Source organism: Tenrec ecaudatus, chromosome 12 (genome assembly GCF_050624435.1).
Source record: "Tenrec ecaudatus isolate mTenEca1 chromosome 12, mTenEca1.hap1, whole genome shotgun sequence".
NCBI lineage: Eukaryota > Metazoa > Chordata > Mammalia > Afrosoricida > Tenrecidae > Tenrec > Tenrec ecaudatus.
The window spans coordinates 128,657,821-128,683,047 of NC_134541.1; the positions used below are offsets into that span (position 1 = coordinate 128,657,821).

The 25,227-nt window shown below is 51.1% G+C and overlaps 1 protein-coding gene and 1 pseudogene across 1 annotated transcript in view; both read right to left on the reverse strand.

The window, feature by feature from the left end:
• Window positions 1–6,464, reverse strand: part of PRKRIP1 (PRKR interacting protein 1) — a 31,047-nt gene extending 24,583 nt beyond the window's left edge. Inside the window, exons 1-3 of the mRNA XM_075564902.1 lie at window positions 6,281–6,464; window positions 5,415–5,493; window positions 2,186–2,286 (exon numbers count right to left, since the gene is read on the reverse strand). Of these exons, the coding sequence (XP_075421017.1) occupies window positions 2,186–2,286; window positions 5,415–5,493; window positions 6,281–6,406 (306 nt within the window). The 5' untranslated portion in view covers window positions 6,407–6,464. The remainder of the gene's footprint in view (window positions 1–2,185; window positions 2,287–5,414; window positions 5,494–6,280) is intronic.
• On the reverse strand, window positions 3,298–4,371 carry LOC142422258 (heterogeneous nuclear ribonucleoprotein A1-like; annotated as a pseudogene).
• Window positions 6,465–25,227: the final 18,763 nt, after the last annotated feature.

The following is a 25,227-nucleotide window of genomic DNA, read 5'->3' on the forward strand; positions in this document are numbered from 1 at the left end:
GGCCTGCTCCTAAGAGGAGATACCAACACAGCAAACAGGGCAGCCAAACCAGTCTGTGAGGTGCCTGCGAGCATGCTGTGGATAAGGCCTCCGCATCTGGGGGCACGAATGGACAATGGCCACACAGTACTTGCTGGTCTCTTAATTTCCACAGGGCATGAGAAACAGTGGTGCCACCCTCACGTGCAGCTTCCAGCTTGTCTGAGACCCAGGCATCCTTCCCCATCTCAGTAGCTTCCGACTCCAATTACTCCACGGGTCTTTTGCCGATCCCACCACCTCAGCAGATCAAGTGGCCGGTAGTGGCGGACTTGCCAGATGGATGTGTGCGATGACGACAATGCTGATGTGGGGCGTTTCTCATGCTGGGTCGGATTTCTGCGATGGTTTTCACCAACACCTTTATCCTGGTGGCAATCTCCGTTGCAGAAAAAACCAAAATGTCCAACTCTTCAGAGTGCACCGTGATCACCCCTGCGTGTTTTCAGATCTCTTCCCAATCAACTCCCACTCCCTAGGCCCTCCAGCCACCGCTGTAATTCCTTCCCAAATCCCTCAGCCTTGCCTACCCTAGAGCCCAGTGTACCTGGAACCGCACCACGCGGTGTCTCTGCAGCAGGGCTTCATGTGCTAGCACGTTTTAAGGATTACTCATGGTGCACACATCAGTCATTTGTTCCGTTTCACAGCCAAACAGTATTTTAAGTTATGAATACTGTTTCATTCTTGAAAGCATTTTATTTGTGAAAGAGCTTCTGTAGAATCTGATCCCGCCCCCGACACCATCATTTTATTCTGAAACATATCGCATAGATTGCTTCAGGAGCCCTAGCAGTTGGCCTTTCCCTACACTGTATTTTGTAGTTACAGTCACCAATGCAAACCTTTCTCTGTCCACACCTCAGTAACACCGACTAAACCCTTCCGGCGGCGCACCCGCCCTCCCTTCTTTTTAGTTGTTCTTCCCGCATGGATAGAAAGTCACTGCCCTCTAAGTTCCACCCTGGCTTTCAAGTTCCTGTCAGCAGTGTGCTCTCATATAAAACTCACTGCCATCGATTCCATTCTGACGCACGACCCGACAGGACCGACAACTGCCCCTGCGGTTGCACATCTTCATGGGAACAGGAAGCCCCATCTTTCTCCTATGGAGCAGTTAACCCTGGGGTAGCAGCCCAACCCATAATTCACTACATCCCTACAGGTAGTCCTTAAAAGCACACAGTAGTAATTTAATGTGGGTCTTCCAGCCAACGTCTCTAATTTCCACCAACCTTTCCCTGCATGGTTCTATTAAGAAGGTGGGGGTAAGATACTGGTAGAATTCACCCATGAGTCATTGCAAACAGGATGCCCTGGAGTGCAGGCCTGCTGTGTATAAATGAGCCCTCTGAGAAAGAAGGAGGAGCTTATCACCAACAAGAGCCAGGAGTGGAGACCCCTGTGCAGTGAACTAACAGAGGAGCAGCAGCAGAACCGAGTACCAAAGCAGGGAACAGAGTGATGGACTCCCCAGCCCACAGAGCACGTTCAGATGAGTGCTTCTGTGCAGTCAGCTGGCTTGCAGAGTGGGGAGTTGGACTTGTTGACCCATGGAGCTGAGTGTCCTCTGGCTGAGGCTCACCGCAGCGGTCTGCCCCTCTGGACACTGATGAGCAGACTGAACAACTACCGAACACTGCTCAATCACATGACAACACGTCCACTTCCTAAATGACCCTCGAATTTTGTCTATGAGTTTCTATGTAGCTATGGCTACACAGACATTAGAACCCAAAGAAGTAAAACAGAGAACATTAATTAAGACACTACAGTAGGTTAGCACAACTAGTTAAGGAAAAAGTAAAAGAAGGCTTTCAACAGGATGCTCTTTAAAAAATTACCTCCCCGCTGTTTGCCTGCAGAGCTGCATGTGTGGGAATCCTGCCCCTAACCCTTTCCTGGCGGGTCCTCACGAGAGCTCCACGCACGCCCCCCACCCGCACCCCACTACCCCTGCACTGTGGAAACATCATGCTGGGCTGAGCCTGACCGAGGAGGCGCCTGGACTGTGCTCAACTGCTTTCCACACCAACTTCAGAAGGCAGCCCTCAAGCGCACCACAGAGTCCTAGAAAGGACTGTTCTCCAAAGGCGGTAACTACACATCCCCTCCCCAGGCCCAGTCCGCCTCCTCCCCCACTGACCTTCTCAGCCATGGCGTCCATGTAGTCCTGCCGCTGATACTCCCTGCGGCGCAGGTGTCTGTACACGTGGAACTCTCCACTGCCGGCCCCAGCACTGGAACCTATAGCCAGGACAGTCCAAAGTTCTTCACAACATCCAATTACCGACACAGCCCACAACACAGTCCACACTTAACCATTAAGTAAAGCAAGTGGAAGGACGGGGACACACCATGCGTAGTCCTCTCCCCACCCTCACAATATTATACCCCAGAACCTAGCACAGCACCTGGCTTATCATTAAATAACAAGAAGGCAAACTCAGTGTCACTGAGTAGACTTCAACTCATAGCAGCCCTGTAAGACAGAGAACTGCCCCTTTGGGTTTCTGAGACGTTAAATCTTTTTATTTTCCTACTCAAGATTAAATTGTTTATTGATTACACATGGTAATGGATGGTATGCAAGTTCCAACTCTATCTGCTACCATCATTTAGCTACATTGCAAAGGATGTGCCAACAATCATTTTTATAACTAAATAAACTCTTGTTCATTAACTTGCCTGGGCGACCATTTCAATGGTCAACTTCACAGTAACACAACAGTAATGGTCAACTCAAATAACAACCAAGGGTTTTCAAAACAATGGCTCCTCTGTCCCCCGGCAGCCTTCTAAGACTATAGATAAGTCTATTTCAAATCAGCAGGCATCACCCTGAAGGAATGTACACTTCACACTACTGGGGAGTTTCTCAAGATGGCTTAAGAGTAGACTGACTTTTCACACAACACATTTAAAATAAGACATTTACTTAGTGTCATGATCAGACTACGGCATTTAGCAATCAACAGCATGGGTGTATAAAAAGAAAAAAAACATTAAAACTTCTGGTTGAAATGCTTTACATTTTCTACAGAACAGAAACTAAAATAAACTGTTATACTTAATCACAAATATAGCAGTCCTCAAGTTCTTCTACTCACACACGAGTAGTGTTTAAAACATGTCTTCTTTGTAACAGCTAGGCTCTGTCACCACCGTGCTTGGCTGAATTCACAAATCTGTCACCTGTAGCTTCCCTGTCATTTCTCTGGCTCGCCTCTCCTGCTAAGCTGGGTTTCCTGGCAGACATTAAAATCCACTGCCAACCATACTGCGTGCACCACCACAGGCACCTTGGTCTGGCGGTCTGGCAAAATACTGGCCTCCACTGCCACAAGGGCCAGAGCTTCTGCCTCCAAAGTCTCCTCCCTTCATCGGTCCAAAAGCAGAAGATTGGCTGTTGTCACTGCCCAAATCATCGTAGCTTCTGCTACCTCCAGAACTATTTCCATCATTGCCATGTCAATTATAACCATCCCTAATGCCACCCTACCCACCACTGCCACAGAAGCCACCACAGCCACCGCGTGCACTGAAGTTTCCGCCCTGACCAGAGCTGTTATTCCCACTCAAACTACCACCTCGGCCACCACCGAAGTTTCCATACTGCTTCAACCTCTTTGGCTGCAGAGCCGTTGGCCACCTCTTGCTTCGGCAGGACTTTTCCTACTTCACAGCTGTTGTCATTGACAGTGTGGCATTTCTGCAGGACAATCTTATCTACGGAGTCATGGCCATCACAAGTCACCAAAGCAAAGCCTCTCTTCTTGCCACGGCCTCCTTCAGTCACGACTTCAATGTCTTCCATTTCTCCATACTGCTCAAAGGGATCTCGCAGGTGGTGCTCTTTGGCTGATGCCACAAAGAGCTTTTCCATGGTTAACTGGGCACCCAGTCTTTGAGCATCTTCTTGTGAGACAGCCCCCTTGGGTCCCACAACTCCCCCATCCACCATGTGTGGCCTTGCAACCAGAGCTGCATCCACCTCCTTCACCGGAGAGTAAGGGACAAACCCAAAGCCCCTGAAGCACCTGCTGTTTGATCTCAATGTCACCACACAGACCATGAGCGGCGCCTACGGCTCAAAATGGCTCCACCGCCTTGCACCTGCTCAAGGCTCACACCTCCAACGATGGGTTTCCACGGCTGTTTGGGCTCTTTAGGAGACTCTGACTGAGACTTGACGGGCTGTGTGGGGAGATGGCTAGCTCTCACGATGCTTCCTCCAATGCCCGCGGGCAGAGAGACCTTTAAATCTTCACAGGATCTGCCAACTTCGTTTTCCTCCCCAAGAGCGGCTGGTGGATTCCAACGGCTGACCATGTGGTCAGCAGCCCGGTGTGGAGTTCACCCTGCCACCAGGTCCCCCGGGCCTATCACAGGCGTCACGAAATACTCATTGCTGAGTGTTGAGTGCAGAGTCATTAAGAATTCAACTCTGCAACAGTATCAGGGGGACGGGAGACTGCCATTCAGGGACCTTCCACTCAAGATAACTGACTGCACTGCAGACCTGCTGGATTCCTTGCTCAGTTACAGACATGCGTGGCACACGGGGTTAAAAAAAGGAAGCTGCGACACAGTACGTGTGCAACCGCCAAGTTTTCGTTAGGCTGTTCTTCCTTCACCACGACTGGCTCTGACGAGGAAGAGGTGCAGCAGGCAATACCCACTGCTGCCGGGAGAGCCAACTAGGACTAACACAGGCCTTACAGGCCGGTGCCCCAAGGCTTCCGAGGCTGGCAAGCTTTATAGGAGCGCATAGGCTCCCTGTCTCCTGCAGAGTGGAGGGCGGGTTCAAACAGCCAACCTTTGGGTTAGCAGCCCATGCTAACTCACTGTCCCTTCAGAGGGCAATACCAGAAGGCTGTATGTAGAATGCTAGAATTACAGGGGGTTCTAACTTTTTTTAATGCCCCCTACTTAGGAAGGCCCTGGGGGTTGTAAATGGGTAAGCACAAGGTTGGCAACATGAACCCATCACGAGGCTCCTTGGAAGACGGCCTGGCTGCACCCTTCAAGAGGTCACTCGGTCGTTTAAACCCAGTGCAGACGTGCTAGTCTGCACACACAGGCTCAAGTAGGAGCTGGAACTCACACGATGATAATGGGCCAAGTTAAAAAAACAAACAAAGAGGCAACGGGCACCAAGAAGACTCACAACGCCCCCTCCCCCCAAATTTTTGAAATCACTGGTAAAACTATTTCCATTAAGGGGGGGGGAAAGGATTATTAAGAATGCCGCCTAAGAAAATTCTCCCATGCCAACTTCTCCCAAGCAACAATATTCTTTCATTCTCCCTCCCACCCAGGCCCAATCAGATTTAACATTAAATGTGCTTCTACAATTTGCACACAGACATTACCCATAACATCTCGGACAAATTCTGGGGGTGGTCGAGGAGCCCATTCATTCATCTTTTCTGGAATTGGCACAGACTTGTCCTGCAACATTGAAACACAGTATCTATTTACTTAACTGCTTCATTAGTTTTACTGTTTCAAAAGAAACACAGTATTTAAAAGCGAAGGTCCTCCTAAGTCTGAGCCTGCTGACAGTCTCAGTTCCTAGAACCAAACACGTCTAACTGGGGTGGTGAAGCGAGAGTGCTCTGCTCCCTGGGCCAAGAACTGACTCTTCTTAGCTCCCGTCTAGGCTTAACTCGGACCCGGATACGCTGCACAACCTTGCCAGGACTACACTGATGTTTCCTGACCAGAATCCAGAAATGCAGGTCACGGCTAGATGGCTGGAGCGCCACAGAGAAGCATGAACACTTTCAGGCCAAACCGACAAGAGGGTTTTCTCAGTCGACTGTTCTGTGTTTGTTTCCATGTAAAGCGTTGTCTTGACTGAGGAGACGTTGACCTGCTCTGGGGAGTGACCTGCCCAAAGCCTCTCTACCCAAGCGTGCGGTCTCGGATGACAGAAACTCAGGGACCCACGCACGGATTCCATCTTTTCAATCGAACGCTTTCGCTGGGTGAAATTCAACCGAAAAGGCTCTCAGCACACCAAAGCCGCTCCACGGCGTCCCCATCAGGGACGAGCGGGATCCCCCAGCACCCACGGGAGTCTCACTTCCTCCGGGGCGGGCCCCTCCTTCCAGAGGACCGTGGGCGCCGCTCAGGGAGGGTCGGGTTCTGAGATGGGCTTGGCATCGGGAAGGGGAGCCCACGGAAAGACAGGAAGTGGGCCCCGAGGGGCCGTCGAGGCCGCGCCTCGCCTCACCGGGTTCTTCATGAGCCGTTCCAGCTTCAGCTTCTGCTCCTCCGCCGCATTCTTGGGGATGACGAGCGTCTGCGGCTCTTTCTTGGGCCTGGGCTGCCGCACCGAGGGGGCCGCCGAACTCGCCATCGCTCCGCTCCTGCGGCTCAAGGAAGCGGCGGCGGCGGCGGCGGCGCGCGCTGATGACGACAGAACCGCGCGCCCCGGCGCACGCGCTGTTCCTCAGCAAGGCGGGGCTGGGGCGGAGCGCCAGCCAGATGAGCCTACTGAATATTCATGAGCCCGAATTGGGCGTGGCTTATTTCGAGTCAGGCGGCTAGATTTCGCTTCCGGCTTCTGAACGAATCAGTGCGGCTGGATCCCGCGTCGCCGGGTGGGGGAGGTGGCCTTGCCTCAGGGGACCCGCTCGCCTTCCCGGCGCTTCTCTGCCTTATCGCGGGCGCCCGTCGGCTGGCGGCTCTCCGCGTCTTCTTCCGCCCGCGCCTTCGTCCCGGCTGCTCTGGGAGTCGGGTGAAGGACGGAGGCCTTCCCCCTCCCCTTTCCGCGCATCCCCTGTTTTCTGAGCGAACGGAGAGCGTGTCTCTCAGGGCTCCGTGAGCGATGGCGCCCCACCGCCTTTGTCCACTTGAATGACGCTCCTCCCGGCACCCGGGCAACTACGCGTCCTTCCGAGGCGCCAGCGGGGCCCGGTGGTGCAGCGGTTGCGCGCTGGGCTGCGAGCCGCGCGGTCGGCTGTTAGAATCCGCAGGCCGCTCTGCGAGTCGCTAGGAGTCAGCATCGACTTCGCGGCACCGCGCAAGAAAGCGCCAGGCCTACTCTCCAGCGGCCATCAAAGGCGCAACTGTTTGTCTCAACCCTGTCCAGAGCAAAGAAACTGGAGGCACCTGGAAACCGGCTAGGGAACCAATGGACCAGCTTAAATTCAAGCTTACTGGCCAAATAGAGACTGGTAGAACCTTTGTGGTCTGGCACTGAACTCACCCTTGAGGCTCAGTATCAACAACGCTGGGGAGATGCACACCTTAGAATCATCAACCCTTTGAGATCACAGGGGACGTTTTTTACCCAGAGACCCAGTTCAGAGGGGTTCGGAAAGCAGGAAGCATGGAAAGAAATGGAGGAAGTGGGCTGAGCCATGCGACGTTGTGGAAACAGCAATAACTGGCATGAAACTGATGGTCTGCTCGGTAAATCTTTGCTCCAGTCGCACAGTAAGAAGTTAAAGAAAAGACTACTCTAACCCGAGAAAAGACCAACTAGCTCCCCATGCTGGCCAATAGGAGTCCAGGGTGTTTCTTGCCAGTGTTAACCTAGATTCTTTCCTCTTACTTTAGACCAGCGCTTCTCAACCTGTGGGTCGAACGACCCTTTCACAGGGGTCGCCCAGTCCATAACAGTAGCAAAATGACAGTGAAGTGACAAGGAAAATAATGTTATGGTTGGGGTGTCACCACAACATGAGGAACTGCATGAAAGGGTCGTGGCCTTAGGAAGGTTGAGAACCACTGCTTTAAACAATTATTGGTACCCAGTCATAGAACTTCCTTGCTTCCAGACAGCATACAATTCAGAGCAAAAGGCTGGTGACCGGAACCCTCCCCTGAATCATCTGAAGGCAGGCTGCAGTCCTAGGAAGGTTCCCCGAGGGTAAATGCAGCCTGCCTCCTCGCAGCTCCTGTGCAGTGACAGCAAAGTCTGAGTCACCACACTCAGTAAGCGTTTCCTGGATGGACACAGGATTTGGGAGTCCAGCCACTCCGATGCTCCTGCTGCCACCCACCCGGCCTGTTTGGCCAGAACAACCCTCCTACTGTGTTCCCAGAGGGACAGACGGGTGGTCCTGTAGATTGTGTCTGCCGGGTACTGCATTCGTTCAATACAGGGCAGTCCTTTCTGCATCAAGAATTCCCAAAAAGGCAGAGTGATGGCCCTGAGTGGCCCACTGGCTGCTGGAACTTGGGGGAGGGCTTGGCCTGGGTGGAGACAGAGGTCACATGTTCACATATATTCACCATCATCACACATGCCCAGGAACTTGGGTGCTTCATTTTTTTCCACATTGTGGTTCTTATATAATCCTGTGTCAACTTGAAGATATTATGAGTGAAGGGGTGGAGTCTAGCCTGTCAATCAGGTCATAGCCAATGATGCCTCTGTGTAGGTGTGACCTTCTCATGAGGATTCTGGGAACTTCCTCTTCTTCCTGGAGGAGGGCCACACACACTCTCTCTCTGCTACACATTCCTGTTGACAAGCTACATGGAGCCACGCTGAAGGCAGTCAGATCCCTGGCACCATTGGATCCACAGAACTTTCCACCCACCAGCTGTGATCTTCCTGTATTTGGCATCATTGCATGTGCTGTGTGAGTCTAAAGAGGAATTTGTGACTAGTTTCGGACTTAAGGGATAATATTGAACTTATTCACTTGATCTGGGCTGAGCTGGGATGTTTTATTGATGCATAATTACTTCTTGATATAAAGTTCTTGCTTACACATATCAATGAATTTGCTTCTTAAGTCAGCCTGGACTAACACACGCACATTACAAAACTTTGCCAGGAGGGCCCTCTGCCCCCTAGAGGATGCCTCACGCCCTCCATAGCTTGGCTTAGCTGCCACCTCCCCCCTGAAAGCCCCTCTGTGTGGCACCTTTCAGGCAATCACTCACCGTCCTTCTTGTTGATCCCCCTGCTCTGGGGCCCGGTGGCTGGTGAGACAGTTCCCACAGCATGTCCTCCCCATCTCCCTTAGGCTGAGGGCTCCTGGAAGACTGCTCAGCATCTGATGCTGTCCTGGTACAGAGTGAGTGCTTCCAGAAGGTTTGGGGAACATTGGAAGGAGTTTACAGCTGCCTGAAAAAAGTGAGTGGGTGAATGAGTAAGTAGAGATGATGGAGTGAATGAATGTATAAGTGAGCACGAGTGTAGGAAAGATTGAACAGTGAACATGTGGGACGCCACAGATGAATGGCCACTCGAGACAGTGGATTAGCATCCTCCTGGCTCCCCCAGCTCAGGATCTGGCACAGAGCTGATGCTTGGCAGCTAGCTGTTGGATGAAAGAGCGAATAGATGAAGTACACTGAATGCACAAAAGTGGAGGAGGGGCCGATATGAAGGAGCTCGTAAGAACAACCTCAGTTGCTAAGACTGTTCTGAGTGAGTTGAATATTTTCACCGTCTGATTTTGCAGACAAGAAGACCGAGACCTCGACGGCTCAACAACTGGCTCCGGGTCAGCAGATTGAAACCCAGCGAGTAGATCCTGGGTCTCTGAGGCCTGAGTGGGCATGTGACTTACAGACGAAGAAGCCAGGCTGATCCTGGTGGGGATTCTTTATGGGATGCCTTCCTCGGACACCCAGCAGTACCTACCTGCACGGTGCAAAAGGTTAAGGTCTCCACCACTAGCCAAAAAGTTAGCAGTTCAAACTCTTCCAAGGTGTCTCATTCAAGACAGATTTGGCCACTGTTTTCCTAGAAATCCCGGGAAGAGAGTTTTACTCTGCACACACAGATCACCATTTGTTGGGATCAATTCGATGGAAACGAACAGCAAAGGAGAATCCCAGGGCTGGGACTGCCTACCAGTTCTGGCTCCCTGGAAGGGAAGGTGGCCTCTTCCTCATCCCAGTAAGGCAGCCTGCTAAGAGGGGGCTGAGACCTGGAGTGCTGCCACCAGAGGGCAGCAAAATCCCACCTAGGCACACCCGCTGGCGAGTGTCCTGGAGTCCTGCTACTGGAACCTTGAATCCACCTTCCAGGAGACCCTTAGCTGGGCCACTAGGGAGTCGGGTCTACTGCCCAGCAGACACCACCAGAGCTTTGAACCTGGCCAACCTGGTGCCAAAGGCTGTCTCCACCTACCATGGCGTATGGAACTGAGCCAGGAATTTAATCTCTTATTTTAGTTCCGGAATTTAATCTCTCTGAGCCTGTTCCCTTATGTGCAAAACCGATCAACTAAAGTCACTGTCATTTGGCCGGTTCTGACTCATAGCAGCCTTATAGGACAGGGTAGAACTGCCCCTGTGGGTTTCCTAGACTGTAACCTTTTACGGGAGTAGAAAGCCTCATCTTTCTCCCGAGGCATGCCTGTTGGTTTTGAACTGCTGACCTTGCAGTTGGCAGCCCAACAAGTAACCTGTTACACCATCAGGGCTCCTTAAAACAGCCCCCGAAGAAATGAAAATATGGACCTAGACGTGAATGTGCCTCACAGCTGGATTTGCAATCTGCTGAAAACTGGGAGCCCCCCAGTGCCCATCAAATGACGGTATGATTTGAGGCATGGGGCTGAGACTCTGTGGTGAAGAGGAAGGTACCGTCCGTCGACACTTGCAACAGCAGCGGAATCTCAGGCTTCAGGGGATGAAGGCAGACTCAAAGGGGCGCTTCCTCCATGATGCCATTTGCCTGGCATTCTGGGAAAGTCACACCTGGAACAGAGGTGGACGGTATCCCCTGGAATTTGGGGATGGCTGGTGAGAAAGGGGGAAGGGAAATGTTCTCTTTCAGGATGGTGGTGGTGACGGTGACCTGACTTTTGTCAAGAGTCATTGAATTCTACCCTTTGAAAGGATGACTTGGATTCCATGAAAATCACACCTCAATAGAACTTAGCATGGCTAGTCCACACACATTATGACAATCAGAAGTCCACCCGGGCAGCAGCCACTTCAGAGGGGATTCTGCACCAGGTGGACAGTATGGCGTGTCCAAGGGGCGGTCCTCTAGCCTCTCTCTTAAACCATTCCAGTGACCATGCTTGGAGTAGCCATATGAGTTCTAGGGGATTTGAGGCCACGATTCCCATGGGACCCCTGCTGGCAGAAGCGTAGTTAAAAGAAGGAGTAGGCCTAACACACACAAAGGCTACACGCAGCCATGACAGTGTGCGCTCCCTCTCACCAAGGCTGCTGTAGATCAGCATCTGTCACTTGATATCTGTGCTGCATTTTGTGAAACAGGACGCCATGTGATTTGAATGCTGTGTGGACACTGTACTATAAATGGGCAATCCCTGGATTACGGATTTCATCTGGCACAGACAATGCTGATGGAAGCGGCAGTCAAGAACCAAACGATGTAATGCTTTGGGGAAATCTGCCGAGCAAGGCTTCTTTAAAGTGTTGAAGAGCAAGGATGTCACTTGGAGGACTAAGGTGCCTGATCCAAACCATGGGATTCTCAACGACTACTTTCCTACACATCTGATATTGGATAAGGAAGAGTGCAGAAGAATGGAGACATTTGTGGTGAAGAATATCGAAAGTACTATGGACTGCCAGGAGAACAAACAAATCTGTCTCAGAAGAAGCCCAGCCAGAATGCTCCTTAGAAATGGGATGGCAAGATGGGTACATGTTGAGGTGCTAACTGCAAGGTCAGCAGACTGTCGGCAGTTTGTAACCACCAGGGAGGAAAAGCTTTCGACCCCCATCAACAGTTACAGTCTAGGAAGTTCACAGGCAGCTCTACCCGGTCCTCGAGGGCCACTATCAGCATCGACTGGATGACAGGGAGGTCAAGGTAAGATCAAAAGAACAGCATTGATCCTGGGGTAATACTTTGGTCCAGAGGGTTAGGAACGAAGGAAGGTTGGAGGCAGAAAACTCAGGAAGGAAGTGGGATCTATGGTGGCACTGTGATGGGCTCAAGGGATTGAAATCAATGAGTTGAAACAACGTGTATGAACTGTGGAATGTACGTCTGATGATCTCCTCACCCAATTAACAATTTTAAAAAGTTAAAAAAATAAAAACACCTTTGAAATAACCTGTCCTGAAGGGTTCCGTGGGCCCTTAAAGTCACAAAACGCAGTCCCAACTCAGACCCAGTTATGATCCGACCTCAAGGCAAATTGATTTGGGCTGGTCAAAACCAACAAGCTCTTTTTGAGATCCAGATGGTGACTTACATGTTATTGTTGGGTGCTGTCTGGTCAACTGGGACGCAGAACAACCCGCTGGACAACGGAACCAAACCCTGCCTGTCCTGCGCCACCCTCAGCCCATTCTTGGAGCCTCTGTGTCCACCCAGTGTGTCGGGGGTCTTCCTCTTTTTACTGCCCTTCTACTTTACCAAGCATGCTTGTGGGACACCAACCCCACAATTGAATGGGTCCAAGGGGCGGTGGTGTCACTGAGGGGTAAAATTAAAGAGACATCAGACAAGATAAAGCATGCAAGGGCTCACTTCCTGGACCGCCGTGACTTCAGGAGCCAGGTCCGTGCAGAGAGAGCAAATATATTGCCAACCAAGACTAATATTCACTTGGGGGCGTGCAAGCCCCCCTAATTACAGGGAACCACATACTTCACAAAGCGGATTGTACCCTAACCCTAAAGGTCCCTGAGTTCATTGGAGGAGTAACCTAACACCAGTGCCCGGGGCAGGTAGGGGAGGGTTGACTGTCTGCAGAGCCTAGAGATCAATCGCACCTGTCTGCTCCCAGAGTTAAAAGCTGCCGGCCAGCTAGCCATCAGCCACGTGTTTGTAAGAGGTCACTTTAAGGAAGCCCTAAGATGTCAGGATATAGTGGGGAACAAGATTGATTATAAAAATATGATTGGGACTCACCTCCAACTCACAAGGGTGAAGGCCTCCCTCCACCCAAGAAACTCAGCCCACCAGGCTTCGTAATATCGGAGACTAAAGGTTTCATCCGTAGACACTCTCTTCCCGTTCTCTGCTTCCCACCCTGATCTCCTTCGCTAGGGACTGGCCCCCTATGATGACACGCCCAAAGTATGAGAGCTGACCTCTCCCTGTCCTCCCCTCGAAGCACCCCTGGGGCGGTATTTCTTTCAAGACAGATTAGTTCATTCTTCTGGACATCTATGTGTGATCTGTATTCCTCGCCAACATACTTCTGGTACGTACATCTGGTCTTCACGTCCCTTCATGCCCCGTCCGGCTCTCGCGTGCTCATGGGGTCACTGAGCATGACCTGGCACGTGTTGGTGCACACCCCAGTCCTCGGGATGCCATTCCTGATTTGTAACAGCCTGAAGATGTCTCTCGCAACCAATTTGCCCGATGCAATGTGTCATTTGGCTTCTTGAAACCGTGAAGGATTCGTACATTGTGCCTGGATCCGCCACCAGCTGTCTGTGGAGGCAGCAGTGGTCAGTCCACTTTGCGTCCCCAAGGTGGCAGCTGCTGTTTTTGTCGTGTGCTGTTGAGCCTATTGTGGCTCCTTGTGACCTTGGAAGGCCCATTCGCAAGGCTTCAAGGATATCCCACAGGGAAATCTTTCCAGGAGCAGATGATCACACCTTTTCTCTCAGGATGCCTGACTGGTGGCTTACATGGGACATCAAGTAGCTCACAAAACAGGTTTGCAAGTTGAAAAATATCAGTGTGTCAGTCTGGGTACTTTAGAGAAACAAATCTACAGAAACTCATGTGTAAGAGGGTTTTTTATATAAAGGTTCAGTGCATATCAAGAAAACATCCCAACTCAGTGCTGCCCAAGTCCACAAGTCCAACATTAACCCATGTGTCCAACACCAATCCACAAAGTCCTTCTCTATCTCACAAAACAGACGCAATGATGCCGACTGCAGGAGGAAAACTGAATCAGTGAACGTGTAAACATCTCGGTGCTGGCAGGGGTCTCCATGCGGCTGCTCCAGCACCCAGGGCTGCATCGGGGTAGCTCCATGCAGCTTCTCCTTGGGGATGTCTCACAGGAAGTGAGCCATGCCAGCTGCAGCAGGGAACTGGTTAAGGCAGCCACACCCTACTCCAACCATCAGAGAGCGAGGGACCAGAGAACTAGAAAGGTGAGGCTCACTAAGTCATTTATCCCTCCACCCTTCAATTAACCCCACATGTTTATCGTCCAGGTTGGCACAATCAGCTAACCACCTCAGTCAGCTCCCGTGAAATCATCCGGGCAGCTGCAGCACGTGACTTAATACACGTCCATGCAGCTGAGAGGTTAGCAGCTCCGGTCTTCCTGCAAAGGGCCTGTCTGATGTCTCCTCATTGCCCTGGGTCCGCTCCAACTCCTCGCCGCCCGTGGCTTCCGTTCCTACACGTGCCGGATCTCCCGTGATTTCCTGGATGTAGCTACTTCTTTGAAGACGGGAACACTGCGATTTCACGCTGTACTTTGAGAAATGTGTCATATATTGAAACGTCTAGGGCAGTGTTTCCCGAAGCTCCCTGGGGGGACTGGAACGATCCGATGTTATTAGTTGCATACACATTTAATATTGTTATAGCTTCCAGGTGGATTTCCCTCTTTTCTTAATATGAAGAGTTACTCTTTATCTTGAAGAATGCTTCTTCTTTTTTTTTGCCTGAAAGTCCTCTTTGGCTCCTATCACTTTTCTTTTCATCATATATCATTCCAACTTTCAATCACGTCAAATAGAATGTACAATTGCTATCACAACCAGCTGCCAAACATCTTTCCTACACGGACTCTCTGATACCGTCTCCCTTTTACACCCCCCACCAACGTACCTCCCTCCCCCGAACCGCTGATTCTTCTTGCTGTCCCTCTAGATCCATCCATCCTGAGTTTCATATTCATATCACTATTCTCATATCAACTTGTTTCCGGTTAGTGTTTGCAAGCGATGTCCTTTTAATTTTAATTCCTTTCTTTTGGAGAAAGATGGGGCTTTCTATTCCCGCAAAGAGGTGCAGTCTGGGAAACGCATAGGGCCGGTTCTACCCTGTCCTGGAGGGTTACTCTGAGTCAGCATTGACTTGATGGGAGTGAGTCTGGTTTGGGTTTAGGGCCAGTACACTTCACTTGTCTCCCTTAATAGTAGTATATATTAAAATAATCTATATAGAATAACACATTTTGTCTTTTAGCTGGAGATTTTAGTCAGTTGATACTTAACAAAAATGTATTTATTTGTAGAATTTTGTCTTTTATACAAAGAGAACAAACCTACTGCCATTGAGTTTATTCTGACTGCTTGTGACCTTGAAGAACATGAGGGGGCACTCCCCCCCGAGAAAACAGAATTTTTTTCTCCAAAGCTATGTATTATTATTATTATATTTTTTACAAACAACCTTATCACCTTCAAAGTGCTCTCTATTACACTTAATCCATTTGTCAACGCTCCGATTCCATTCTTGGAAACATTTTTCAAACTCATCTGTTTGGATGCCTGATAGCACCTCCCTCATTTTGTTTGTTTGTTTGTTTTCCCCCCGCCTCTTCCACATTGTCAAATCACTGTCCTTTCATGTCCCACTTCATTTGTGGAAACAAAAAGAAATTGCACGGGGCAAGGTCAGGTGAGTAAGGTGCTTGGGACAAGAGAATCATGCTGCTTTTTGCCAAAAATGGGACCACTGAGATGGCTGTGTGAGCAGGTGCAGTGTCGTGGAGGCAAAACCAGTCCCCCTTCTGCCACAAATCAGGCCCTTTTTGTTGTACTCTGTTATGCTATCTTTTCAGAGCCTCGACGTGGAAAGCTTGATTAACAGTCTGACCTGGTGGAACAAACTTCAAATGCACTACAAGTTGACATTTTCATCCGTTCAGGAAGTTGATGAACATCCAGAACGAGGTTTGTCATCAATCAACATTTCATCTTTTTTGAAACAAGAAAACCACTCGTGCACTTGAGCTTTCCCCTGAACACTGTCCTTGTGAGCTGTGTTCAACGTCTCACAGCAGTTTCGGTGGCACTCTTCCCTAGCAGGAAACATTTCACAGCTGCACACTATTTTCTTAAATTGACCATCATAAAAAACGAGGTACGAATAAAACTACTTTTATGAAAAAATTCACTGTCACTGAGAGAACCTTCCCAGGGGACTCCACTGGGTACACTAACTCAGAGTGAGGTGCTCGGTGCTTGCCTTGTGGGAAAATGTGTACTATGAAAGTTCTGCTCTGTCCAGTGCAACTCTGGGCTCTTTGGGGTTCCCCCTGGTAGAGTTGGGCTGCCTCAGAGCATCTCTAAGGCTGTTGATCTTTACGGAAGCAAACTTTTGTTAAGTGCATCTAAAGACGGGCTAATGAGTTTGCACCGCCACCACTTGAGTTAGCTCTCTCTATTTTCCACCCACCGGCTCCCAGGCCAGTGGGTGGAAAGTCTTGTGGATCCAGTGGTAGTGGAAGCATCTCAACACTTGCCTGGGCCTCCATGTGGCTCCTCCAGCTCTCAGAGTGTGGCTTCTCAGCAGCAGGAAGGTGAAGCAGAGAGAGAGGCTCCTCACAGGTCTCAGTAAGTCTCCATGTGGCTTGTCAACGGGAAGAAGAAGGCAGAGAGAGAGGAAGTTCCCAGGATCCTCATGAGAAGGTCACGCCCACAAGGAGGCATTGGCAGGCTGTGGCCTGATTGACAGCTTATTTATCAAGTTGACATGAAATTAGGTAACTACCGCGGATTAGCCTGGAATGCAGACCTAATCCGATAGCTCTTTTAGTGGTTGCACTAGAGCACGGAATCCCCAACTTATTTGGCCTACCGTCCCCTTTTCAGAAAAAAATTTACTCAGTGCGCCCTGGCCATCAAAAACGTCGGTGCTGTAGCCCCCAGTCCAGGATAAGGTGTGGTTACCTGCTTTTGCAGCCCCTCCCCCCTCCCTCCCCACTTGTTCAAGGCCCGAGAGGGTGGCGCCCTTCCCTCTGGGAAGCACTGCCCTGGAAGTTGCGATATATGAGCGAGTTACCAACGTATAAAGTTAAACGGCAGTTTCCTCTTCTTCAGAACAAGGCAAGGACTTTAGAACACCTTAACTTTTATTTGGGATATGTGAGATTTCTTGATTTTTGACTAGTTTTCACTCTTTTCTCAGCTGCTGTCCCTTCAAATATTGGTTCTATCCCCTTCTTAGACCCCGCGTGGGACTCCAATTTCATGTATGTCAGAAGGCATCTCCTAGCTTGCATCCTCTATCAGTTTTATTTCAATTTTGTCTTTATCCTTTTGGTTCTTCGTGTTTCAGTCTGTGTGTTTTCTGCCGGTACCGTCTCCAGCTAACCAGAGCTCTCGTCACTTGTGTTTAATTTGCTGTGACGGTAGGCGAATAACCCCGAGTTGTTAACATGCCGTCATGGTCACGCGCCGTCAAGTCGCGTCCTGACTCAGAGCAACCTCGTGCAGCTACGGTGTCAGCCCAGCTCGTGGCGGGCCGTCCTCTTGTCCGCTGCCCCTCCGCTTTACCAAGCAGGATGTCCTTCTCCAGGGACTGGTCTGTCAGTGTGTCGTACTGTGGTGGCTTGTGTGTGGCTGTGACGCTGGAAGCTGGCATTTCAAATGCCGGTAGGCTCCCCCAAAGTGAACAAGATTCCGTGGATCTTCCAGACTAAGAACAGACAACAGACTACGCCACGAAGAAGGACGAGGCTCCCCACTTCGGAGGGAGCAGCTGCTGAACACATTATGTGTCGAGTTCTTAGTACGGGCAATTATGGGTTTTAAAATGTCTACTTGGTTCTTTGGAACATCTGCTCTGTCCTTTTGTAGCTTCAAGATCTCGGTTGAAGTGTTTTGTCTTCTTGAACACACACACACACACACACACACACACACACACACACGGCTATTCCACGGAGGCTGAGAAGTTTGCTGCCTCTTGTGCTTGGAGGCATCTTGAGTGAGCAAGTGCAGGTCGATCTTCCACCAGCAGTGCCAGCTGCCCCTTGTGGTTCTCAGTCAAAGACGCTAACTCGAAACACCCACCCTTGACTGTTCCCCGCAGGTCAGGTCACCCAGTTCTCTATGCCTCCCAGAACAACGTGGTTGCCTCCAGGGCATGTGGATGGGAAGGTGGTTGTCCATGGCAGCTGACTGGGAAGAGAGCTGTCAGGGAGCACGGGCAAATAGACGTTCCCTGGGGCAACAAACTGAAGCCAAAAGATCAACAACGTTAGGCCAAGTTTGGGCAGCGCTGTCTCATACAGCACAGTCCAGAGCATGTGCAAGGGGACCCCAGACTGGTGGACAGGGGACCTCAGACTGGTGGACCTGGGACCCCAGACTGGTGGGCCGGGGACCTCAGACTGGTGGACAGGGGACCTCAGAATGGTGGGCCGGGACCTCAGACTGGTGGACAGGGGACCTCAGACTGGTGGGCCGGGACCTCAGACTGGTGGGCCGGGGACCTCAGACTGGTGGACCGGGGACCTCAGACTGGTGGACAGGGGACCTCAGACTGGTGGACAGGGGACCTCAGACTGGTGGGCCGGGACCTCAGACTGGTGGACAGGGGACCTCAGACTGGTGGACAGGGGACCTCAGACTGGTGGACAGGGGACCTCAGACTGGTGGGCCGGGACCTCAGACTGGTGGACAGGGGACCTCAGACTGGTGGACAGGGGACCTCAGACTGGTGGACGGGGACCTCAGACTGGTGGACAGGGGATCTCAGACTGGTGGGCCAGGACCTCAGACTGGTGGACAGGGGACCTCAGACTGGTGGACAGGGGACCTCAGACTGGTGGGCCGGGACCTCAGACTGGTGGGCCGGGACCTCAGACTGGTGGACAGGGGACCTCAGACTGGTGGACAGGGGACCTCAGACTGGTGGGCCGGGGACCTCAGACTGGTGGACAGGGGACCTCAGACTGGTGGACAGGGGACCTCAGACTGGTGGACAGGGGACCTCAGACTGGTGGGCCGGGACCTCAGACTGGTGGACAGGGGACCTCAGACTGGTGGACAGGGGACCTCAGACTGGTGGACAGGGGACCTCAGACTGGTGGGCCGGGACCTCAGACTGGTGGACAGGGGACCTCAGACTGGTGGACAGGGGACCTCAGACTGGTGGGCCGGGACCTCAGACTGGTGGACAGGGGACCTCAGACTGGTGGACAGGGGACCTCAGACTGGTGGACAGGGGACCTCAGACTGGTGGGCCGGGACCTCAGACTGGTGGACAGGGGACCTCAGACTGGTGGACAGGGGACCTCAGACTGGTGGGCCGGGACCTCAGACTGGTGGACAGGGGACCTCAGACTGGTGGACAGGGGACCTCAGACTGGTGGACAGGGGACCTCAGACTGGTGGGCCGCTCCACATTTTGCTGAGGGAACACTTAACCTGAAAGTCCCTCCTTCTAGGAAAGACTGGGAGAAAAAAGATGGTTCCTACATGTGCCAGCTGTACACGTTGGGTGCTGCTCCAAGCCAGAACAGACAAGGGGTCCCCCTCAAACCGGAAAAAAGCTCCACTGGGCGGAGCTTTCGCAGTACGCCTTTTCCCCACGGGGAGACCATGGAGCAAGGCATCCAGTGGCGTCATCTGTGAAGGTCCTCTCTGGTTACTGTGAATTTTTTTCGTGAAACCAATTTTGCAGGCGACGGCCGATTTAAGAGAACAGTGTGAGGCTGTAAAATTTTGTTTCCTGCTCGGGGGGAAGAAATGCCGCAGAAAACTGTTGTGATGCTGAGCACATCCCACAAGGACGGTGCTGTGGGAAAAACTCAAGTGTAGGCATGGTTTTCTTGTTTCATAAAGGTGGAATGTCGATGGATGACAAATTCCAGAATGGACAAAACTATGTTGACTCATAGTTCCACCAGGTCAGACCGGTGCTCAAACTTTCTGTTTAGAGGTTCTGAAAAGATAGCATAACAGTGTGTGACAAAAAAGGCCTAATTTGTGGTAGAAGGGGAACTGGTTTTGCTACCACGACAACACACCTGCTCACGCAGCCGTCTCAGTGCACCAGTTTTGGGCAAAAAACACCATGTCTCTCTTTCCCCACGCACTGTCTCACCTGACCTCGCTCTGTATGACTTCTCTTTGTTTCCATAAATGAAGAGGGACATGAAGGCACAGCGATTTGACGATGCAGAAGAGGCGAAGGAAAAAGCGAGGGAGGTGCTGTCAGCCATCCAAACAGATGAGTTTGAAAAATGTTTCCAAGAATGAAATCACAGATTTGACAAACAGATTAATTGTCATGGAGAGTACTTTGAAGGTGATAAGGTTGTTTGGTAAAAAAAAAAAATTGAATACATAACTGAAAAAAATTCTGGTGTTTTGGGGGTAACCCATGGGACCTGCCAAGATCTGCTTTGAGTCCAGGATTCCACTGCGTCACGGACCATCTGCCCACTGCCGGGAGGAGCAGGAAGTGATACCTGGCTGCCCTCAGCTTGCTGCAGAGATTCGGAAGATCTGTGCAAAGGAATGGCCTTCCTGAGGTGGGCTCCCCTCCTGCCCCCCGGCCAGAGGAACCATCTTCAAGACCCAATCCCCCAGGGGGGTCAGTGCATCTGCATTATCCTGGGATTGGTCTTCAGAGAGCATTGCCAGGTTTTAATTATTGATTACCATATACGTGAGTACGTCAGGGGACTTCACAACGTTAGTGGGAAAACTCCAGTATCTTTTCATTGCATTTTTCCATGAACTTCTTGAAGCCCCGGGGTGTGTGTGTGTGTGTGTGTGTGTGTGTGTGTTTGCTGGTAACACCGTTATCTGCAGACCCCGTGGATCTGTTTATATCAGCTGTTATGTCTGTTGATTTCTGTCTGATATCTTGTCTCCGAGTCATGCTTGCTTCTTTTTAAAATGGTCACTGTAGTACAATCGATAATAATAAATGTAAACCAGAAGTGTGAACACTTTCCTTTTAACCATTGTAAGTGCACAATTCAATGGATTAGTTATTTATCATGGGTGTTTAGGATCATGTCACTTACCTGGAAAGAGGATTCCAATTTCCTTCTGCCAGCACGTCCATTGCCAGTGCCCGAGGGGTCCAGCTTGTCACGATGATCTTAAAGCAACAACAGAGACTGAGGCGATTGGAAGCTAGGCTTCAGATCCTGGCAGGCTGCTCTAGTTCGGCTTCCCTCCGTCTCCTGGGACACAGCCTTTTGTGGGTCTCACTCCAACAAGCAGGCGCTTTAGTAAGGACCTCCATCTTGGCAGTTCCAGTGTTCTGATCATGGCTTTAGGGTTGAACAATACCGTCAAAAGACTGCTCTGCGTCTCAGACAGTCGTGCAAACTGGGCGGACAACTTCAGGAGAAAGTGGTCACAAGCAGGAGCCTCTTTCCGACCTTAACCTTGTGATTCTGTATTCTCTTCTGAACATGCCGGTGCCACCGAGCAGATGTCTTTCTCTGACTGCCCAGGTTGTCTGAGTTTCTCAATAGATGGATTGGGCGGGACTCCTTTCCTGCACCATTACCAGGAATGGAAGTCTCAGTCGCTGTTGTTGATGCTTAACTGCCCGTGAGTCATTTCTGACTCACAGTGTACAGAGTCACTAGGAAGTACTTAGGATGTACTGTGTTCCCATCAAACTTTTCAGACGACCAGGACACAGAGCCTTTGAGAAACCTGTCTTCCAGCAGTAAATGATAAGAGCTGGCATTCTAATTTTGAGTCTGATCACAAATCCTGTGGCGGGAGTTTTAGGCAATGGTACACCGTGTACATGTATCATTTCTCAAGCACTTGACTGTAATGGCCCGAGGCAGCCCACTTCTCAGGTTAGAGTTCTCTACGTATTTATTCTTAGTGCTGGCGAGCCCATTCTGACTCACAGCGACCCGACAGGGCAGGGAAGAGCCCCCCCTGTGCGTTTCTGAGACTGCTCACCTTCAAGGGAACAGAAAGCCTGCGTCTCCTCCCTTAGAGCAGCTGATGGTTTCCAACCGCTGATCTTGGGGTGAGCAGCCCCATCCATAACCACTCAGTCACCGGGGCTCCTCAGGCTGTATAAGGCCCACAAAACCCACACCGGCCACAGCAGAGGCCTCACCTGGGAGCAGCAGTCCCAGCCTTCACATTTGGGGTGATGCATGAACCGACTGACCAAAGACAGCGGGCTAATTTTTAACTGGATCATTTTGTCTCGTTATGATCATGGAGGTACATGCCCTCGAATGATGTCATAGACATAGCCAAACGGCTCTTGGCAGAAACAAGGTGCCCGACTCCTGCTACAGGACAAGGCAGACAGTTCCCCAGGCTGTCCGTCCATCCTTATGAGCGAAAGCGACGTCATCTTTCACCCTGGAGGGCCTGGTCGCTTTGAACTGCCGACCTTGTGATTAGAAGTCCAACACATAACCCACTACGCCACTGCGGCTCCTTTCGGTAGGCATCAAACAAAACAAAACAAAAACATACACACACAAGCCAAACAGCCAAACTCACTGCCATTGAGTTGCTGTGGATGCATCGAGGAAAGGCTAGAACTTTCTCTGTGGGTTTGCGAGACCACAACCCTTTGCCGGAGCAGAAAGCCCGTCTTTCTCCCTCGGAGTAGCTGGCGACTTTGAACTGCAGACCTTGCCGGACGCCTAAGTGAATACCTCATGCCTTAACCACTCCGCCACCAAGGCCCTGGGCATCAGGCCCTGCTCTCTAGGTCTCCAGCCCTGTTGACTCTTTGCATCTTGCCTCACCACTTCCGGCTTTGTCGTCCAGCCCCCTCCCCACAACCCACCACTGATTCTGTCTCCTTTTTTGTTTTCTTTTTCCCCAGCGGTTTTATTGGCACATAATTTACATGTCATACAATTCAACAGTTCAATCATATCAAGGCGCTATGATGAGTCTAGAGCACCCCAACCCCATGTTTCCATCGCCTTTAAAATGCGTTGTGCCATCACATCCCGATCTAGTACTCCTTCCCCCCTTCATTATTTACTCCCCAAATCCGCTTTCCCACCCTGTCACTCCCCCCTACCCCTGTGTTCCCTTCATCCCTCTGCATCCTTTATTATGTAGCTACATCCACTCCTGTGCGTCTCGGCTGGGACACCCAACAGGAAATAATAACCAAAAAATCCCACTAGGGTGGTAAGGTTAAGATCATAATAGCATAAATATAAACAATATGAATAATGCATCAGCAAGAAAAGACCCCCAGCAGCAATGAAAACAGCAACAACAACTGACCAGGGAAAGAAATCTCCGTCACGGAACATGTGAGAGAGACTTGCACCCAGAACACATCAGGTCGCGTCTACAGGGCGGTCCACAGCCAAGTCTCTATTTCCATCCAGCGTCATCCGGGTGACAGGTCTCTGCCTGATAGCAAGGCCATCGAGACTCTTGCCTGGGGCTGGCGGGGGTCTGCCAGCGGCTCAGTCTGACCAGATAGTCTGCAGATGGGGTTTGGACTCCCACGGCCCCCCCATCACCCTCCACAAATTGGGCATTCATCATGTTAGCTGATTCTTTCCTTCTACCTTTAGCCTCGTGGGCTGCGAACTGCAAAAGCGGCAGTTCGAAACCAGCAGCCGCTCCTCGGGAGGGAGAAAAGGAAGGCTTTCTCAAGCCGCAGAGGCCGCAGAGGCCGCTCTCCTCTGTCCTGCAGGGTGGGGATGAGTCAGACTCCAGTGCATTTCGGGTCTCCTTCCTCTTCCGCGGGACCTCACTGTAAGCAGAGGGCAGAATGGCGCAGAAAACAAGCATGTGGTGTCGGGGCAGGGGAGATGGGGGCCGGGTTGGGCATTGCCACCCACTCATGAGGCCCCTGGCGGGAGCTGAGTTTGCAAGAGCTTTATTTGGAAGCCCTCACTCCCTGCTGACTCAGTGGCGGCTTGAGTCAACTCACACCCTATGGATTTGCACCTCTGTCTCCCAGAGCTGCTTGCTGCAGAGCAAAAGGGGGTCATCTGACACATCTCAGGGCCGAATTTCCTTCGGTGGGGACGCCTCTGCCTCACCGCCTGGCCCGGATGCCCCTGGGCCAGCGAGTGGCCGGCTAAATTCAGCTCCTGTGACATGCCCCGTGTGAACAGAAGTGTGAGCACCCTTGCCTGCTGGAACCGCCCGTCTAGCTTCACACACAGAAAGAGGCCATCAAGTTCTCAAGGCTCATCTGCTGCCCCCGCTGTCCCCGCCAGCGTTTGACACCCCGCCCCACACCCATCCTGCCTCAAAGGGAGACAGATCTCAAAGCTCTGAAGACCACAGCCTCCCAGCAACGTGAGGCTGAACCCTAAGTGGATCTGATACTTAGATATCACAGGACCCTGAGCGAATTATCAATTATTCCCAGGCTTATTTGAAAATAATAAAATCTGAAATCCATGACAGCCGGAACTCCACAGGACTGTCTCGTTTTGGGGACCTGAGGGGGTCCTGAACATTTTCCACCTTTGACAGCTGTAGCAGTCACCCCTTGTCTTTAAGGTTGTTTTCACTTATTACATGGTTGCCATTGTAAACATGCACAGTAAGACACACAATCCCTTCAACAGCTTGGACATGTATCATTTAGTTACACTGATGACACCCTCCGAGTTGTGCAAGACAGGCCGTCTGGGTCATAAAGGCTTGACGTTAAACAGGTGGCCGTCTAACAGAAAAACAACAGCCCACATGGAAGAAGCACCCCAGCCCGTGCAATCACGGGTGTCAGGTAACAGGCACCAGAAATCCAAAACAAAACAAACACGCAAACATATTTTTAAGAATAAGGGAGGGGGGTGGAGCAGAAACCCAAAACTTATCAGTAGTCAATAGGATATCTCCTCACAGAAGGGTCAGAAGGAAGGGATGAGTCAGCCAGGGTGCAGTATAGCACCGATGAAACACACAATATTCCTCTGGTTCCTTGAGGCTCCCTGACCCCCACTATCATGACCCCTGTCCTGCCTTTCAGTTCTGGCTAGACTGGAGCATGTACACTGGGACAGTTAAGAGCTCAGGACACAGGGAATCGAGGTCACATTAACCCCTCAGGAACAGAATTTGGAGTAGCGATATCAGGAGGGTAGGGAGAAGGTCAGGGGAGGAGAGGAGGAAGGGGAAATGAATCGAAATGATCGACCCATAATTCCCTCCCACCATGGGGACGAATAACAGAAACGTGGGTGAAGGGAGACAGCAGTTGGTGTAAGACATGAAAACAATAATAATTTATAAGTTATCAAGGGGTCACGAGGGTGGAAGGAGGGAGGGAGGGAAAAATGAGGACCTGATACCAAGGGGTCACATGGAAAGCAAATGTTTAGGAAATGATGATAGCAACATATGTAC